At 32.2% G+C, this 21022-nt stretch overlaps 2 protein-coding genes across 2 annotated transcripts in view; one reads left to right on the forward strand and one right to left on the reverse strand.

The window, feature by feature from the left end:
- LOC143257450 (uncharacterized) overlaps positions 1–21022 on the reverse strand; it is an 87797-nt gene that overhangs the window by 28831 nt on the left and 37944 nt on the right. The gene's annotated exons all lie outside the window — the stretch shown is intronic.
- Positions 1051–19886, forward strand: LOC143257447 (uncharacterized). The gene is made up of 5 exons (XM_076516140.1): positions 1051–1183; positions 1985–2086; positions 6586–6654; positions 16552–16692; positions 19647–19886. Exons 1-5 carry the CDS (start codon positions 1148–1150, stop codon positions 19815–19817), a joined length of 519 nt encoding a protein of 172 aa, XP_076372255.1. The 5' UTR covers positions 1051–1147; the 3' UTR covers positions 19818–19886.

Here is a 21022-nt window from a genome sequence, read left to right on the forward strand (position 1 = left end):
CAGCTAGTCATTAGCTTTTTATTCTTTTTGGTAGTTGAAAAGTCATCTTTGATTTAATAAAACTAAAAAGCTATGAAATTAATAACTCTAAACTATCCTAACAATACCTCATTGAAACAATTTTAATTTACATAAACAGTAATACCACAGAACTAGTTCTTTGTGGACAAATGTCTAAATCTCCATTCATTATTATAATTTATATAATTGAGTTGCAAGATTTTCTATGGACACAAACAACCAAATTTTAGATTTGAATGTTGATATGCTTTCTACAGTTTTGTATATTATATACATTTTTAATATAGTGTAATTTTATGTAGTTTAAAGCATCTATGTACATTACAAATTAAATAATGAGATTTATTTGAGGATGATTTGTATTAGTTAACACCTTATTTTACCAGTAATATCATGAGCTATTGATTAACAATAATCTCCAAAAAGCTGTCAAGTTACATACATTATGTATGTAACTCTGTATGTAACACAAAAATTTCAAAACAGTTGTTAATCATGAATGGAGTGAGTATAAAAATAGTGTAATTTCATCTTGAATGATATTTTAAATAAACTTTTAAACAGCAAAGACAAAAATATTTCGTATGAAAGCTAGACAAAAGGAACTAAATTATCAACTATACAGAAAGATGCCTTGATAAGAGAAGTATCTGAAGAAGCAGGTTTAACATAATATTATTTACACCATTTATCATAATTAAGAATTGAGAGTAATGTGATTTCACAATTTTTGTACATTATGCAAGGAATTCATATATATTAAAAAGAATTGACTTAGGAATTTTTTGTTTTACTGTTATTCCTACCCCCAAAAAAAATCCAAATTGGGAATATATTGTTTGAATAAGTTGAATTGACATACAAGCATAGTTACAATTTTCAGGAAGATGACAAAACCTTGTTATGCTAGAAAATAACAACAGAGAAGAAAGTTATATTTGCTTTTGTATTACGTTTGAAAGATGGTATGCTCTGGAAGCAGAATTAGAAGTACCATGAAATGTGCAAAATTATTGATCAGAAATTTTGTTCCACTAGCTTTGAGGAAGATGCAAAGAATAAGTGTCAAACTTTGATACAGAAAGGAATTGTGGCTGATCCAAAGAATCCAGAAGCTCTTTAGTGTATGGCTAATTTCCTCTTAGTCAAGGAGGAAATAGAGGTCCTTTATATGTATATTATTAAGAAATTAAGCCAGTTTCAGGCTTGAAACTCAGCTTTTGTAATAACCAGTTAGTTTACTCAAATTCTAAATGTTATTTGTTCTAGTATATTTCCTATTATCATATAAAAATTATTAAAAGATGTGATATTCTTGCTTCATGTACAATGTTTGAAACAAAAAGAAGCCAGCCAAAATTATTAAGCTGAAATTTTTTTAATCTACTTTCCATAAATTATATTAAAAATGGAATGTCTTATCCTTCTAGAAGAGTGTTAAAAAAATAACTGAGGAAATGTAAACAAAGTTGTTTAGATTTTTGCTAACAAACATATGAAATTACTAAAGTAGTAACTGATACAAATGTTCGAGGACATTTTCGGAGTTGGAACTTGCAAATCATTTGAAATAAATAACTCATTCTGGTTAAGGTATATTTTTAAAATCATGTAGATAATACAACTTTTTCTTCATTAGTTAAATTTGTAGTGCAGATTTAAAGATTTAAGTCAGATTTTAAAATTGTTGCTGTATTATATGCTACTCTGTAGTATTTTTTCTAGAGTATTATGTAAATTTAAATTATATAAACACATTTAAATTATCTTTTGATTACTAAGTAGTAATTTCTTTGTTAATTGTGAAGATTTTAGAAAACCAACCATTATAGTAACTGAGATTGAATTTTATCTTGATTTGATGTGTCATTGTTATAACCTGGTGAAGTGTTATGTCCAAAACAATGGAGCAGTTTAAATATGTAAAACTATATATATTTGTTTTATATCTGAAAATCTATAGGAAGCCAAAGCTAAAATGCAAGAGAGTCTCTCTTTATGGTTACCCAAATACCAACTAGTTAGAGAAGGAGGATTGGATCCTTCTGAATTTGACCCAGTTGAGGTGAGAAGTTTTTCTTTGCAGTGATGATACAAACTGTTAAAACAGAACATATGTGTCTCAAGTTAAATTCTGATAGTGTTAGCAGTATAAAGAAGTATTATACATGTAATTTATTTGAGAAAGACAAGTAACATTTTCAAACTGCTTTTATACAAGGAACATTCAGAAAGATATCTTTCCTTCCATATGTCTAAGTTATGCATCTGTTGCTAGTAATATCTTATACTATGTTTCCAACCTAAATGACAAAATTATAAGTGGCCCCTGCAAGTAACATTGGGTTTTAAGAGTGTACTCTAGGAAAATGTTACTTATATCAACATTTACAAATATACACAACATGGATTTTTTTTTAATCATAAGTGTATTAAGAAGTTTAGGCTTACTAAATATGCTTCAGAAGTGAATTGAAAACAGATTGGCTAAAGAGGCTGTTGTTGCCAAGGGTAAGTCTACAAGAGATGACAAGGTGATTTAAAAAAAAGACATATTTTTTCATTATTCTCTGTGAGAAAACAATTTTCAAGCATCTCTGTGCAGTTGAATTCTCAATACCATATTTACATTTTATCAGTTTGATGGAATTCATGAAAGTATTCCAAAACAAATTTACCATCTGCTGACAATATAGTTATTATTTAGCATTGGTTTTGCCTAATTAAGCATTGATCTTGTGAGCTCCAGTCTTTTATACCCTTCTTAAATACCCTTGACAATATCTAATTTGCAAATTTCTCCACCCTTGTCAGTGTGGCCACTATCCTGGTACTATATATAAGCACCTCACTTAGATAATGTAATCACTTTATCAGCAGATGGGCTAATTTGACCTCCAGTGCTCCTCCTCTGTTTTCTAGCATCTATTTATAGTAGGGGGGCATTACTTTTGGTTGGAGCTGTTCATGGTTTTATCCACTGAAAGATGGAGACAATCATTTGGCCTGGAGTGTTTTCTCAGGGCTTCTGAAGTTGTCTTTTCATTGATCCTGAGAATTCTGAGACTTTACTACTTTGGCTTCTCATGAGTGTGATTTAGATCTCATTCCACTCCTTTTCTTCTATTATTCATTTGGTTTTTGAGATTGTGGGGCTTTTCCTTGTCCTCTTTGAGTTTACCCCTCTCTTGTTAGTGGAGAGGGTACTATTTAGTTTCTTTTTCTTCCCAATTTTCTTGGTTTGGGCTGGGAAATTTACTGTTTTATTATGTGATGCGATTGGTAGATCTTGTACCCTCTATCTTTTTGCTTGCCTTGATATTCTGCCTCCTGGTGGAAGTATATTTGGCTGCTGACATCTTTTATTATGTCATAAGTTGGAGTTGTTGGCATGTTTGGATGACTTTCTCTCTCCATTAGTTTCTGCTATATCCTGCTAGGTCTTTTTTTTTTTTTTCTAAGTATCTGACAACTGGGAAGGGGATACATCTATGTCTGTAATTCCTTTTCCATTTATTTCTCACTTCTTCAATCAGTTGTAATCTGATAATTTGTTTTGGTCTGTCAGGCTGGAAAGTATTATGTGGTCCACTTTACCTCCTTTTTGTCTTGACTGTTTTGATTGGGATTCTTTAATTTCCATTGATTTCCCATTTCCTAAGAAGTGGAATCCAAAACATCCATATACCAAATTTGCATATTTTAATCTTTACAAGTGAAGTATCTTCTGAGTTACATTTCAGTAGTATCAGCACATTTGTATTTTGCTGGCTATTTCATTTATCCAGTAATGGACTTTTTTTACAGGCCTATATTCAGAATTCTCCTTCTGCTTTTCTTGCATTTTTTACATGCATGGAAAATTTCCTTAATCCATGGCCATTTCTAACATTTGTTAGATTGTAATGAGGAAGGGGGTACTTTTGTCACAGTCTTGGAGAAGAGGGTGAATTTGGGGACCCTTCTACTCGTGTTTCTAGATATTTTTCCCAGATGTCAGTAGGAATAGCACTAGCCTCTGTGGGAGTTTATTTTTGACATTATGCTTTTCAGTTTAAGTGTTCAGATTTGACACAAAGATATCTGATTTGAGTGGTATGTATGTCCCTTCTCCTTGATCAATGGTAGTTTTTATATTGGTCATGAAAGGATATGCACTATCTCTTCAATTCCAAATGTGAAGTGGTTCCATCCTAGGTCCTTGGTTGAGGACAGGTTCCATATCCTCTTCGTAATTCCAGAAGTAAGTGGAATACTCCTTGTCCAGTTGGCTGGGAAGTGAAATTGAATGTTCATAATTCCATAATCAATCCAAAGCTGGGGTGTTGCCTTTTAGACTTCTTCAGATGGAGAAGAAAGTATCCTCTTTGGTGTTGCATTCTTTTTCATCATGATTCTGGTGGTGTGAAATACATCACTGTGGCTACAGGTTGGGATCTAAATTGCAAGTATATATTTCTGTAACATTGTGGTCCAACAGCCCTAGCCACCAATGTAATATATAGGGACCAATACCCCCTTAAAGAAAGTCAATTCCAGGTGAGAAGCATATGGATGTAGTGTGATACCCCACTTGTGTACCACTTTTATCATGGCACACCAATGTTTTTTTGCAGATGCTATGGATCATATCCACACCAGCTTTTCCACCTGCTCATTGTGGGATTCTAGCTATGTTGTTGGTAGACAATAAGTATGCCTTGAAAGTTAATATTTTCCTGAACTGAAAATGTATTTCCAATAATATATACCTTTGTTAACACTCTCCCACCCTGCCTCCCTTATTAAGAGCCAGTAAAAGTCACATAAAAGTGATTACATTGTCTAAGTGAGGTGCTTATGTGCAATACCAAGATAGAGGATACATTGACAAGGGTGGAGAAATTTGCAAACTGTATATTGCCAGGGGCATTTATGTGGGTTATAGAAGATTTAAGCATGCAAGACCAATGCTTAGATAAGCAAAGCTGATGTCCAAGAATAGCTATATTGTTAGTGGAGATATGTATTATTGGAAATACACTTTCAGTTTAGGAAAATGTTAACTTTCATCAAGTTTAATTTTGAAAATGAATATTGACAGTAACCTGATAAGTAAAATTTTGTTTCTTTCTGAACAACCTTCATAACAGAATTTGTTGTCAATAAAATAATGACCTTTGATTCAAAAATAAATAATATTAGAATGCTGTTTTAAATTTACGTACAACATATGAAAGAAATAGTGATTTAAAGTATAAAAAGTCCTTCAGTATTATTGTTACCCTTTGAACATTATGAAATGACTATGTAGCAATAATGAACAAAGAAATAAAAACTCTGAGCAATATTTTGAATAACACACAGGTCAAATAAAATACTAAACTTCTTATTTCAAGATGGGTATAAGTAAGTAAAAACTATTTACACTCACTGTATATAATCAAATGTTCAAATTGTATTAATAATATACAAGATTGAATGTGCAAACTACTCTAGAAGATTCATTTTACTCACAACTTCAAATGTTTATGACAGTGTTTGTAAAGTTATTTCAATAAATGCAACACTTATGATTTTAAAAAATGTAGAATTTAAGGTAATAAAAATGAACAATTAGCATTAGAAATCTTTCTATTTACATTGAGTTTTGCTTATGTGAGAATAGTTTTTTGATATTGTTTTAAAATGCTTAGTGTCTCAATGGTAAATCTAAGATGTACTGTTACTTAAAGTTTAGGTTTGATACTCATAGGCATATCACAGATAGTCCGTTGTTTACTTTTGTGTTTAACAACAAACAAAATTGTTGGGAATTAAACTTCATTATTTTTCTTTTGTTTAGTTTCTCTAGTTAATTTCATTTGCCTTCAACAACATAATGATTAACTTTGTAGAATGGACTTGAAGACAAAGGCAGAAGACTTTGAAACGTCTCCAGAACAGGCAGTTGCCATCCATTGTACAAAGTTTCATCATGAATGCTCTGCCTAAACAATCTATCAAAGTATTCAACAACATAGTTTTTCTAATAGAAGAGCTATCCTTGAAAACATAACCAGTATCCTTATAAAAAAAAAGAAAATATTTTATGAGTTGGTTGTCCATTGCAGAACAATAAACACTTTTTTGTTGTTGTTGTAATACTTAATATTTATTTTATTGTAACTTGCAAAGTGAAATTAAGTATTGAATTATATTTCTGTGCAATTTGAGGAGTCTGTTAGCATTTATATATTGTAATTTGAAAGAAATTCATTTATCTATGTATGTTATGTATGTACAAGTTTTGTTCTGTAAATAATAATAAGACATTAGAAACTTCCAGTTATTGAGCGATGAAAGGTGTGAATAAACACGTAACTCAATATTCTTGTGCTTTACAGAGAAAACCAGTATTTTGTTAACATTTACATACAGTACCATGAAACTATGAAACATTAGACCAAGTAGTTCTGTTTTATAAGTATTAATTTTATTAATTTTTTTGGTTAAAGTATATCAGGCACTGTTTTTATTTTTTTTCATAGAAATGTTTTACTTTAAATCTAGTTTTTAACTTTAGGTTGTTCTTTCTTCTCTTAGGTTTGCCCTCTTAGCTATGATGCCAGAATTAACACCAGCAAACTTCTTATTGAGTTAGAGTTATATGATGTAAGTTTCTTCAAATATTCAGTTGTACTACTTTAACCCTATCATAATTTGTGAGCACTTTTGAAGGGTCAAGTGCACACCAACACAATAACTATAATAATAGACTTCAATCCCACCCTTTATGATGTCACAGTGTGTAGTTACCTGTTACTAAAGAACACCAGCTTTAAAAATACTATAGATTATGTTTAAATGTGATTGGATGGAGCAGGTTATAGTTAGAATGTTAAATTATGGTTTCATGGGAAAGTGTTTAGATGGAGCTCCGGTAGGGATGAACAAATGAATACAATGTTAGAAAACTCAGGAAAAATCTGGGAATTTGTTTGTAATTTGTCATTAAATTAAGCATTTGAAAACTATAACATTATCTGTGATACAATGTTAGTTATGTTTAGCTTTAGTGTATGTCGTAGAAAATAACAAAATATTCTCTCTTTCAAATCCTTATTTATACAATTTTTATTAAGTTTATCATTTTCAGACAATTAAAAGAAGTAAATGGCTTACTTTTCATTCAAAAGAAACTACTTGTTAGATACAAATTGATCTTGGTCAGTAACATTAGCAATGGCAAATGTAATGATGATTTCATATGTAAGGTTAGTTTGTAGGTCACTGATAACTTTGTCAATTTCCATTGTCTTTAAGATTTATAACTAAAGTGGCAACTACTGATATTGGCAAAAGAAATATCTTCACATGAATTAAGTTTAAAATTACTGGATATATAAAATAGTACTTGCTGATCAACACTGAAAATTCAAAGACTAAAGGAAGTATCTTTAGCAAATGTTTTTTTCAGATGTCTTATAACAAAATTTTAGAATTACATTATCTAGAAAATTACAAAAGTACTAAGTAAAGGTTTTAAGTCTTAAGTTAGATGCTATTTAATAATTTTATACTAAATTTTACCATCAGGTGCCCAATACTGCAGTTCAAAACTTTGTAATTACTAAAATTAGAATTTACAACAGTAAGAGTTACTGCTATTGTATTGAATTATCTAGTTTAATAGGTTCCATATTGAACATTAATTTTATGAAATTTGGTCCAGAATTTTTTATTCAGAAGAGAAAATTGGCAGAAATTAGTTTTGCACAATTCACATATACCAGTGCTACAGAATTTGTGTAAAAAGTAATCACTCCTGGAATTCTGCCAGCAGGAATAATTGTAACCTTTTACAAAGTGCAAAACTAACATTTTTGATTTAACTAATTATTATTTCAATAGATGAAAATTGGTGTACAATTAACTTAACAAATTAAATCACCAAATGTAGTCATAGTCTGCAGAGATAATGACAACTTTTCCTTTTATATGTTTACACAAGATTGGATCATTCGTGTTCAACAGTAGAAACTTATCTTTCCAGTTTTGCTATGTAGACTGTATAGTTTTTGTTCAGAACTGCAGTAAACTATAAAAAAAGTGCCCATTAATTACTTTACTATCATTAAAATGGAACATTAAAAAGAACTTCTCAATGTTTTTTCAAGGCCGTAAATGGCTGAATTATGCTGGTGTTCCACCTATCTGGAGTACTGGCACAAACTCCAGAAAGTAGTAAACATATATTCTTTGTAAACTTAATTTTAATATCAGTTAAAAGGGTTAAAATATAAATTGCTTTATAATTTATTTGTACTTTTCAGGGAAAAACAACTACGACCCAACGAGATGATTACAACACAATGGTTATAACAGAAATAGAATTATTTTACATGATTTATGAAATTGTTTCATCAGGTCTGAATCAATTGTTTATCAAAGGTTGGTAAGAGACAAGAAACCCACATCATTTGAGATGTCTTCCTTAAAACACCAGTCCTCCATATAGATAAATGCCAAAGTAATATCATTGAGTAATGGACAGATAAACAAGAAAACAATAAGACAGAAAGACATGTATAAATAATTTACTGCATGTGACTTTTTGTATAATTATAATGTGACACATTGAAATAATTTTCAAATTTTATGATTTTATTATTTCAATAATAAATTTGAAATAATTTTCAAATTTTATGATTTTATTATTTCAATAATAAATTTGAAATAATTTTCAAATTTTATGATTTTATTATTTCAATAATAAATTTGAAATAATTTTCAAATTTTATGATTTTATTATTTCAATAATAAATTTGAAATAATTTTCAAATTTTATGATTTTATTATTTCAATGTTTCACATTATAATTATACAAAAGTCACATGCAGTAAATTATTTATACATGTCTTTCTGTCTTATTGTTTTCTTGTTTATCTGTCCATTACTCAGCCACATGATATTCCTTGAGGCATTTATCTATATGGAGGACTGGTGTTTTAAGGAAGACATCTCAAATGATGTGGGTTTCTTGTCTCTACCAACCTTTGTGCATACAAAACATGGTTTGGTTGGCTTCTTTCTCTTTTCTCTGAGTGGTAAAGTGTTAAGTTAGTAACCAAAATACCATCATCCCACCCCTTATGGGGTATTCAAGAATGATTAGGCTGCTGCGAAGCAATGCTGCTCAATAATCACTCAAATATCAAAACACACGAACCTGGCCAGTAGGGCAAATCGAATTAACAATAACAATAAGACTTCCTCCATCTAGAAGATAGATAATTTTTAGGAAAATATTTCTTACATAGTCATAATTTTACAATATAGAATTATATGTTCTTGTGTTCCCATTTCTTTACAGAGACATAAACTGGATTTTCTATGAATTTTCTCGCTTGATAATCTGGGAAAACCCCATGATTTGTTAAGATTGATTCATATGAAAAATCTCCTTTGCATCTGTTAAAATTTACTTTTAAAATATTTATAAGTAAATCTTCCAACGGAGGTGTTGTCCCACCTCTGCTGCCAATTAATCAGTAATTCATTATTTAATTTTGCTTTAATTTGTTTCTTACTTTTGCCAAATTCAACATCAATGTCCATTTTATCTGTGGCTTTCTGAGCCTTAAGATCTACTATTTCATTATAAATAATCCCAATGTGGGCTTTAGCTCAAACAAAAGTAATATTAAGATTATTGTAAATTATTTATTCCTTAATTATATTAACTAAATAATTATTATCTTTATACAATTTAAGTGCCATTAATGATGACCTTGAATCAGGATAAATCGCTGCTTCATAAATGTTATTTACCATAAAATCAATAGTCTTAAAAATTACGAAAAGTTCAGCCATAAATACTGTAGTATTATCATTCAACCTAAACATGCTTTCATTTTAATTTCATCATTATAAATATATATATATATAATCACACCCAACTTTATTATTAGTTTTTGAACCATCTGTATAAAATTTATTACTGAATTGTTTTAGATCTTCATCATAGTACCAATTAAAACTATGATTAATCCAAAGAGCTAAGTTTAGCTCTGTTAGAAATTCAGTATTTTCTCATCCAATTATCTCATCTTCTATTTTAACATTTTGTTTAAGATATAACATTTCATATAACTTAACATCAATCTCTAGAGTTAGATCTAAAGGGGGGAATCCCCATTAAAGTATTAAGTGTTAAACTAGCTACAGTTTTATAGCTCTTTGCAATCAGTAACATTATAATTCTTTGAGTTTGCAAAATTTTATTTTTAATTCTTTCTGTATGTTCAAACCAGATCTCATATCTGTATGTTCTCATTTTTTCTATACCTAATTTATAAATATCTTTCAAAATTTGTGATTTCAGACCCCAAGTGGCTCTTGAAATCTGCTTTAATTTTTTGAATAATATTATCTATTTTGCTTTTAACATAATTAAGGTGTGATAACCAATTTAGTTCTTTAATGAATTTAATTCTTTTATTACTAATAGTAATTGTTGGTATATGTGTAATATTCTTGCCTTTATAAATTAAAATGAAATTTGATTTGTCTATATTAAGTTCTAAATTATTGTCTAAAATCCAGTTGTTTACCTTATTTAATATGTCCTCAGACAATGACGTAAATCAGGGGAATTCCCAACCGGTAAGGTCGCGACCCCCTGGGGGGTCGCATAGCCTTGTTAGAAGTAGCTTGGGATAACATTAATTTTATTTCATCAATTACATTTTCAAGTCGCGAGTACCAAAAGGTTGGGAACCCCTGACGTAAATAAATATGAAGCTTTTGCTCGCATTAAAATAATGGTATCATCAGGAAACGTTAAGTTAGTAAAACAAATCAACTGTTGGCAAGAAGAATTCAGGGTGCCTGTCACTTTCATGACATTACCTAGCAGATGAATTGTCGTATGATCATGACAAATCAATAGTTTTATTTGTTGCCCTCTATTTTCAGTGTGGGCATTCAGAATAAATATTTCAAAGATATGAAGAGCAGTCTTCTTGTATTATCATATCTTGTGTAAAGCTGAGTAATGCTACAGTGTCTGGTCATATCTGTCTGTCCAAGATGTATTATTATTGTAATTGCAGCCTGTGTTGGGATTATTCTGATTCATAACATCAGCTATCTCCACATGTTGCTTATAGTGAGCACTTCCCATTTATCTTTCAATTTATAAACTACCCTCCTGTGTGTGGATTCCTATACATGGTGAGGGGACCTCCTAGGGAAGGTTCTGTTCTTTCAGGTTACCTCCTTTAGGATCTAAACATCCACCCACGTGTTTGTTGTGTGTGGCGACCCGTGAAGGGGAGGAGAGGATCTTGGTGGTTGAGGGTCCAACCTTAACACACCACTTTGGCCTTGAATTCCTGTAGACAGGTGGTCTTTGGGTGGCCCCTCTTGGGTCAGTCGTCTGATCCACTTGGGCTAGGGTCAATCAAGTTCCAGTATTCGTAGTTCTCAATGGGTATTGTGGGCGTTGTGTCTGATGCTGGTGTTTGAGTATAGTGCTCACAAAACCCTGGTGTTGCTGCAGTGTCCTTGCTTGACATTGAAGTGTGTCCCCTTGTAGGGCTCCATGGTGGGTGGGATCAGTAGGCACAGAAATTTTCTTTTTCCTATGGATCCTCCAAATACAAATTTAAATAAAATAGTGAAAAAACAGTCAATAGGTAAATAACCACATCTTGAAACTCTGATCAGCAATCTTCAACATCTGTACCACCAGTTGTACCTCATTTTCTCATCCTAAATTCTCTTTCAGAGAAACCTTTAGGGCAAATGTCCCCCTTTTTTATTCAGAAGGTAATGGAGGGACTTGCTGACTCTCCAAAGTCAGTGAAGAAGCTTTGATGTGGAGACATATTGGTTGAAACATCCACATCCCAAGATAGTGAACTCCTCTTGAATTCAAAGGCAATTTGCGATATACCTATTGAGGTTACACCTCATGCTACTTTGAATTCATCATGAGGAGTTATTGCTGAGAGGGATTTGAAGAACATCCCCGAGTCAGAGATTCTCCCTGGTTTCTCCACTCAAGGAATTTCTGCAGTAAGGCACATCTCCACTCACAAAGATGGAGTTACACTGCTGATAAATATCCTCGTTTGGACATTTACATCACCACGTGTGCCTGCTGCTATCAAGGCAGGTTATCTAAATTGCAGGGTACAGCTGTACATTCCAATTCCTCTCCGATGTTTCCAGTGTCAGAGGTTCGGCCACTCAAAGACGCCATGTCATGGTTCCCTGACATGTGCTCGTTAATGGTGGCAAGGACCACGATGCCTATTATACCTTTTAAGAATCACAATCTCTAGTTCGATTTGAAAAGCAGAAAATGGCTGTAACATTAAATAACTCAACACCAGGACGAGAAAGGCCAACTTCATGTGACTAACGCTGCTGTTTGAACAATTTATTTGAACTACCCTTTAGTCATCCTGGCAAGTTATTATTACAATTTTGCTGGATGTCTTTTAAAACTTTTATTACTTTATTTTTGAAAATGGCCATAATGACACATAACCCAGAACTAGGACTGGAAAAGCCAACAAAAGACTGACAGTGGATTATGTACTTACCTGGCAGGGTTGTGATAATTACCATTATGCTACAAAAGTCCTTTACAACTTCTTTTATTGTAATTTCTTTCTTAACATTGTAGACTGGATGTCAACATTGGTTTTATGCTATTTATGTTTTACATGCTATTTTGTTTTACCTTCATTTCCTTTTATGAATTTTACTACATTTACTTCGTTTACCTTTTACTGAACATTTGACAAGTTCTTATTGCAATTTTGCTACATGTCTTTTAAAACTTTTATTACTTTACTTTGTGAAAATGGCCATAATGACACACAACCTGGAACCAGGACTGGAAAGGCCAACTTCAGGTGACAGACAGTGGTTCTTGTACTTACCTGATAGGCTTCCTGGCAGATTATGATAATTACTATTATGCTACAGAAAGTCTTTTACAACTTCTCTTACTGTGGTTTCTCTCTTAAAGGTGAATTTTACAGAAAAAAGGAAAACTTTTCAGTCAAAAAAACTACTCATGCTGATTAACTTTGTACGTTCGCATTTTTTATAAAAAAAATATGTGCTTAATAAATGAAGCGTAATTAGTGCAAAAGAGCCCTTTCCAAGTGGCGATCCGAGCGTTTAGTTTTCACGTTTGTCACAAAGAAAAGTACTTTAACAATAGTTGCCAAACAAACTGCCAACGCCAGCAAGTTGAATGTAAATAAACATGGCCAGTGCATACGACGAAACAGAACTGGAGTCTGTTTTGACTTTGTGTTCTGAACAATGTCGAGTAGCGCCATATCAATTCGAACCTAGAACAATCACTTTTGACACAGATCTAGAAGTTCTCGTTATGAGGACAGTTCCACAAGTAGTAGACGAATGTTAGTTTTACGTTTGTCACAAAGAAAAGTACTTTAACAATAGTTGCCAAACAAACTGCCAACGCCAGCAAGTTGAATGTAAATAAACATGGCCAGTACATACGAAGAAACAGAACTGGAGTCTGTTTTGACTTTGTGTTCTGAACAATGTCGAGTAGCGCCATATCAATTCGAACCTAGAACAGTTACTTTTGACACAGATCTGAGAAGTTCTGGTTATGAGGACAGTTCCACAAGTGAGAGTAGTGGAACTGTGAGTGATCTGATAGTGCCCAGTCCGGTTGCAAGTCAGTCATACCTCCAGTGGAAGAATGGTAAACCTAAGTCATAACAACAAATATGGTCTGTATTATTTCACATGCAATTTTAAGCATTTCGATACCTGTCTGGTGTTTATAAGTTACTGGTATCACAGACTGGGTTTTATTTGTTTATACTTTGCCGACTATGGTAACTAATACTCGCCCCTTTCACAATCATTGTACTGGGTATTTATGACTCGTAACAAAATGAATTTCAGTTATACATCATAATTATGTCTATAAAATCAAACTAGATGTAGCAGTCTGAATAGTTAATTTAATATGTACCATAAATGTATGATTTATATGACATATTCCATATGTTTGTGCAAGGTGTAGGTGTGGTTTATGCGAGCAGATGCCAACCAGGAGAGAGTGCGTTTGTTGTTCTTTCTCCTTGCATGGAAATGAAAAGAAGCTTTTGCTCAATGCCGAACCGTTTTTACAACCAAAAGCAATGCAGTAAAACAACATAAAGTAGCAATATCAAGACAAAATATAGTCTCACAAAGTATGTAATCCGAAAAAAGCACCGATAGATTTACATAAAATACCAGCACTGAAAGGAACACAATGGTCGGCGCACAACAAAGCATGTTTGGCAACTATTACGTCATAGTTGTAAAACGTGACGGAGACAGCTGGATGATTGAGAGGAACTGAATTCGCGGACCCTCATATTTTGTTTCATTTTTTACTCAAAAACTAAAGTATTTGATTAGGTATAATTCCTGTGTGGTTGCCATATTTTTAAAGTACAGTTTCTAGGGCAATTATTAAATTTGTTGAAAATTCACCTTTAACATTGTAGACTAGATGTCAACATTGGTTTAATGCTATTTATGTTTTTCAATACTGTTTTACCTTCATTTCCTTTTATGAATTTTACTACATTTACTTTATTTTTACCTTTTTACTGGACGTTTGGTGCAGATAGCCTAGCTGCTTTGTGCCATAAAACACTAAATCAACCAACCAACTTATGAACTACCACTGTGTCTGACTGCTTCCATTCATATTCTCCCTTCAACTTTTTCTGGATTACATTCTTTGGAATTTATTTATGGTCAAACTAGATTATTCCACATACTTAAGTTGATCACTCAATTGATTTGTTGTTGTTTTTTTCACCAGAGTGAGGGAATTGTGATATTTATCTGTGTAAATGGCATGACTTTTATTCAGGTAATTGGCCAACAAGTCAAGTGCAACAGTTGCAGCCTGTTCCAAGCCAGCATCATAATCAGGATCAGTTCTAGAGTACGTGTGAATTTGCAGCACCAAATCTTGATATGCATAGTTCATAGAGTTTGATTCCATATTTGTGGGATTTATTTTTGATTTCCCTTCAAAACAAGAGCCTGCTACGTTAAAGTACCATGGATGTGTAGGAAAAATCCCCTCATTACTGAAATGATCTTTAAGAGATTGTACCTTATATAAACTACCATTGTGAGGTTGGGAATTGTTTGTAAAATGCCTTGAAAGCATTTGGAAGAGACTGACTTGTAACACCAATATTAAAAAAAAAAAAGCCTTGTACAGAATATCAGTACTTCAATAGTTCTCTGAGGTAGGTATGTTGCTTGTATTCATGTGAATCAACAAGGAAAAAACTTGTTTTTTTCTGTTGCATTTGTATTCTTTCAGTATTTTAGACATGATTCTTTCTCTAGTGGTTACTGTTTATTGATTTGGCTGTCGCATATTGATTTAGAATCTGTGACAATGATATCCATAATTATGGCATCAGGAATAAGTCAAAATAATCACCAGGTGAAGTATTTTGTAACCAAATTCTAAGACCAGAGTTTTCATTGAAAGGAAAATTGGGTAGATCTTGCACAAGATTTGAGCAGTCATGCAATGGGATATCAGAGCTCACCACGATTAACTGCAATTCTATCCTGAATAGGAGCTGCTCCACTATACTGAACTGGTGTAATAGAATCACATCCACCACCTCTTGTCTTACCTCCTTGATCATGTGGTCCTTTGGTGCATATCCTATGAACTTTAGGTCTCCCAAGTACTGCTGGTACTTCATTGTAGTTTTTTAAAAAATAAATATGACAAAACCATTGGGTTGTCGTCATCACTAGACTGGTTATCACTGTTATCGTTGGTCTGCATTTCAATCTGTACATTGCTGTCATCTGAAGACATTTGCATATAGATAGATGAGATTTGAATATAAAGTATGTGTGCATGCATATTTTGCATGGCAAATGGGTGTGGTACACTATAAGTCAGCAGTCATCAAACTAAATCATCTGTTTCTCACTTTACATAATTTAGATGATGTCAGTCCCTACCCTTAACTAGCAGGAAGCTTTGCTTGTTTTTTACATCATATAATAACAATTAAAAAATTAAATTAATTACAGAATGACAAAGCATAAAAATGGCTAATAAAAGGAATAAACTCATGCTTAATCAGTTTTGATAGATGCTAAGATGATGTTACATTGTTAAGGGAGCTTGTACTTGCTAAACCATTTGATTTGTGATTACCCCTTCTATGTGTTTGTGCAACACATTTAATTTACATATTCATAAGAGCCTGATCACAATCTGTGATGTAATTCAGTTCTATAAATTACAGATTTAGGGATATAATCATATAATTATTGGCATATTGTGTAATTTTGAGTGGCCCAAAGCAAATTTCTAAAGAGTGCTTACTTTAAATAAATGAATCTCCAATTCACAGAACAATAGAATATTGAGATTACTCAGTTTAAACTTTCATTAAAAAGAACTGTCATGGTTTATGAATTTTAAATAGCATACAGAATTTGTTCTTAACATTTTGACAGGAAGCAGCTGAAGTTCTGGAGGGGCTTGTTGAAGAGGAGGATGAGGTTGTTGATACCTGGTATCTTCTTGGTTGGATGAATTACCTTCGAGGTCAAGATTACTGGGGAAACTCCAGATTTTACTTAAATAACACAAAAAAGGTTTGTTAACTTGTACTTTTTTAGGGTTCCTGTGCATCATTAAGTAAGTCACTACATTTTTAAACAACATATTGCAATAGTGTACCCATGTTTACAATCCTAAACCCTAAGACTACAGTAATGTTCTGTAAAACATTAGTCAGAGATATATAGCATTACTGAAAGAAATACTTTGCAATTAGCAAGTTAGACTTATCAGTTTGTTTGTAACACTGTAAACACATTAATCATTACACTTTCTAGCTGTACACAAGGAATACGTGTATAAACATTCAATGTACTTAAGAAGTCAGTAAGGGTGTTTTAGAACAGTTTGTGAAACAAAATATTACATTGCATTGCATATACTTGCATTATTGTTTATATTAGAGCACATTCACATTTAATATATCAATGTATACAGAAGACATTTATATTAAGATTGGTAAGTTATGTGACAAACACAGATGGTATAAGTTCATGGTGTAGTGGCATTTATCAGAACTACATTTTAATTTTATTTGACAGTTTGAATGTATCATTACCAATGAACATTTTTCCTTTTAAGTGTAAGGAATGAATTAAATGTTTCCAACAGGGCAATTCTAATATTGTAGTTGGTGCCTAAAACAAGTCTTCTACTTGAGGAAGAACACTACCACTGCTGATGTCTGACATGGGTTTTCACAGTTACTGTGGACTGAAAAAAAGAACAATAAGTTGTATAATTTACTTTTGCATTATTTTCAAACTAAGTGCCTATTGACATTTAAAGTTGTACTTGAAATAGTGCAATTTTTAAAATGTGCCCTTCAAGGAAACAAAATGAGAGCAAAGGAGCAAACCTGAGTCTGTATCCCAGTGAGAAGAATAAAGAAAAGAGGTTAGAAATGAGGAATGCTGAATATGAAAGAAAAGCCTTAGTCTTTCATCCAGTCAGAGAAAATGCTGCCACCATGGCAGAATGGAAGAAAATCTCAACGATATTAGCAAAGGCCAGGAAATGTTGAGAGAGAATTCTAAGAAAAGCCATGAGAAGGATAGTCCTGGAGCCCAGTCATTCATGTGACTTCATATCAAAGAGCTATGAGACAAGTGTAAAAATTTTCAATAAAAGAAAATTATAAAGTAAGAATGGTAGCATTAAAAAGTAAGGGAAAAAAATAGGAATGGGTGGGATAATATTACATTACTTGGTGGTTTGGGGCACTATTCAACTTTGAAGTGGATGTGACTGTCATTCTGCCCATTTCTTCTCTGTGTTTTACTTTGAACTTTGATCTAATTATGGACTTGAATTGACTTTTATTGGTAACTAATCCTTTCTAAATACCCAACAAAGTCAAATTTCACAAATCAGCAGTTTAGATACTATTATTTTGCCTTACCCCAACCAGTTACATAACTGTCTCCCATAACCAAAGTGTGTCTATTAGAATTTTCTATTTCACTTTTGACATCACTGCTCTCTTAATGTCATGCATTTCATTAGGTTCACATAATGTGATCACATACTCATGTTTATACTTGCTTAATGAAACAATTTACAAGAGAAAATTAGTTACATTCACCATTTGCTTAGTTCGATTAATTACCAAATTACAAAAAAGCACACAAAGTATGAGTGGACTGAATGATGGCCACAAACACTTTGAGGTTGCACCATGTAAAACAAAACACTAAATATTTATGATGTTATCCCTCTCATTTCTACCATGTTCCTTATTTTATGTTGCTACTACTCTTTCTTCCTAATTGTATTTATTTAAAATAGTTTTACGATATATTCCTGCTTGGTCAACTGTTGACCCTTCAAAGTAATTGTAATGGTAAAGGCAGTGAATTTTATTATGAATTTCGAGGTCTTTTCTATGGACTGTGATTTGGTTTAGACTGTATTAGCCTGATAAGCTAAAGAAGCTTTTTTTTAATTTAGACATTTTCAAAATTGAAATGTTCTGAAATTACAACAGAAATTCGATTATAAGAAATCTAGAGGTACAAAACAGAGAACAAAACTGTTAATTACAACAAATATATACATAAGAAGTAAACAGTCTGGATATGCAAATGTAAGACAAGAGAATGTGGCACAAATGAAATAGAATTAAAATAAGCTTAAATCTGTTGAAGACTTATTTATGGACTGAAGGAGAGCTTTTATGCATGTGTCTTTTTATAAGATGTTCAATATTATGCTTGACTAGATTTAAGCTTAACTGTGTCACCTGTGTCATATTTTTTTCATATTGTATATTCAAATTGTTTACTCTTAAATATATATTTCTGTTGTAATTACAAATATTAGTTGTTTTGTAATGTACTGCTGATGAAACATGCAAGTTATTAAACGAGATATAGCTATGAGTTCATGAATTGTACAAGTTTGGTTGTGACGTATCAGAATGTCTCCTAGCTAGCATAATACAGAATTTCAGCCAGTTATTATTCTTTTTGTGCTCCAGCAATACCATGTGTAGGATGCACATATACCCAATTAAGTTTTTATTTCTTATCATGACCTCTATAAACTGACCCTCAAACCTTAAGTGTGTGTGTGTATGGCTGGAAGAATCTTAAAAGCCAAACTTGCTTGTCAAAGCAGAAAGCAGCATGAATTTCTGCAAGTTGCACATCGATTGGTGTGCATCCGAGATATCAGCATGCCAGATGGATTTTTTTTTCTCTCTTTATAATGTATTCTGTTGTAATGGAAACTGTGTTATCGAAGTATTGTTCAAAATTCATGGTCATGAGACGATACATCACCATGTGTGGTAATAGACTGTAATAATGTTGTGAATATTCAAAGTTCTTTTTTTTTAATAACATTCTCAACATCCGTTTATCCACACATAGGGTACCCTTGGTGTTAGTGGTGTTTACAGGCTTACAGTTACAATTATAAGTGAGGCCTATATACCATCTAAAATATGTAAGGAATTAAAACTTTTATTACAAAATCTATCTTATAGCTGACAGCAAAATTTGGAGCAGATAATCCTCAGATTTTGCAACATGCAGAAGAATTATTAGAAGAAATGGGACCAGGGGAAGATAGTGAAGATGAAAATGAGAATGAATTTAATGAGAATGGTGAAGAAGAAGATCTTGAGTCAAGCTCTGGTGAAGAAATGGAACATTAAAGTGACAGAGCTACTGTAAAAGTGAAAAATGTACAGTGTTTTAAATAAAAATTTTGTTTAAAGTTTTGATTATTTTTTTTGTCCTCTATTAAGTTTTAGAATGCAAGTCTCTTGTTTAACTTGGAAAACTGAAATACAGGATTGTAAGATTGTTCAGAGTAATTTTATTGGATAAAGTATTTTGCCTGTTTTTACTTTCTGAAGATGCACTTTAATCTGAACACCAAACATGTCACCATAATTTTGATGCAGAATCTGGGAGGATTTACAAAAAATGAACAGTCTTTTTGTGGTGTATTAATAACACTATAAACAAATTGTTCTAACCAAGAGATTGAATAGTATAGATGTACTTGGAGGATTCTTACTGTTTCAGGAAGCATTGTTAATGAAATGAGGTTTGAGATAACCATGTGTATATATATACATTTTAATAATTTGTGCACCTAATAAAATTGGTGTTAGCAAGAACTATGTGTTAGTTAAAATAAACCTGGTACCTTTTGTGGTAGCTTTAGATTCATGAACATAAGAGGAGAGGGGGTTTAACTTTAATAAGAGTTTTAATGATGAACTGTCTTCAAATATATCACTTTGTGCTCAAGCTCTCATTTCAATAACACTAAGCATAGGGTAGAACAGTTTTAAAATTGCAAAGTAAAGAAGGATGAAATAATTGAATCTATCCACTCACATATCAGTCTGAACTTAATAAAACAGTCACATTTTTGTAAAATTTTCAATGATAAAAGAAAGAAATTAAATTATAGGTAAGGTATACGCTACCCTTATCTGTCTAATCCAATACTGTGGATGTTTGTTAGTTTTAGATTGTTTCCATATCTTTTGCTGCATCTCCATTTGCAAGAAACAAGCAACAGCAGCTACACCATACACTACGAAATTTCTGATGACAGTGCCAACTAGTGTCCCAACACACCCTCATTCTTTGACAGACAACATCCCCTTTTAAAATACTGTTGCTCTATTAAGGTAACAAAGTGATTGGATGATTAGACCCTGTGTAAATGGAAAGAGGATTTGAGGAGAAACTGAGGCAAGTCCAATCCATCCAGGAGGGCTAAGGAGTTTCACTAGATTTGTGCTGAGCTCTCTATTAATGTGTGGTATATAAGCATACCATGCATATTTATATTTTTTTTGTTTTAATATTGTGTGAGTTATAATTTGTCAATTACTCTGTG

This window comes from Tachypleus tridentatus, chromosome 7 (assembly GCF_004210375.1).
Source record: "Tachypleus tridentatus isolate NWPU-2018 chromosome 7, ASM421037v1, whole genome shotgun sequence".
Lineage (NCBI taxonomy): Eukaryota > Metazoa > Arthropoda > Merostomata > Xiphosura > Limulidae > Tachypleus > Tachypleus tridentatus.

Coding starts and splice junctions, on each gene's coding strand:
- LOC143257447 (XM_076516140.1), top strand. CDS start 1,148: ATGGCTAATTTCCTCTTAGTCAAGGAGGAAATAGAG. Junction 6,655..16,551: donor TTGAGTTAGAGTTATATGAT/GTAAGTTTCTTC, acceptor ACATTTTGACAG/GAAGCAGCTGAAGTTCTGGA. Junction 16,693..19,646: donor ACTTAAATAACACAAAAAAG/GTTTGTTAACTT, acceptor TCTATCTTATAG/CTGACAGCAAAATTTGGAGC.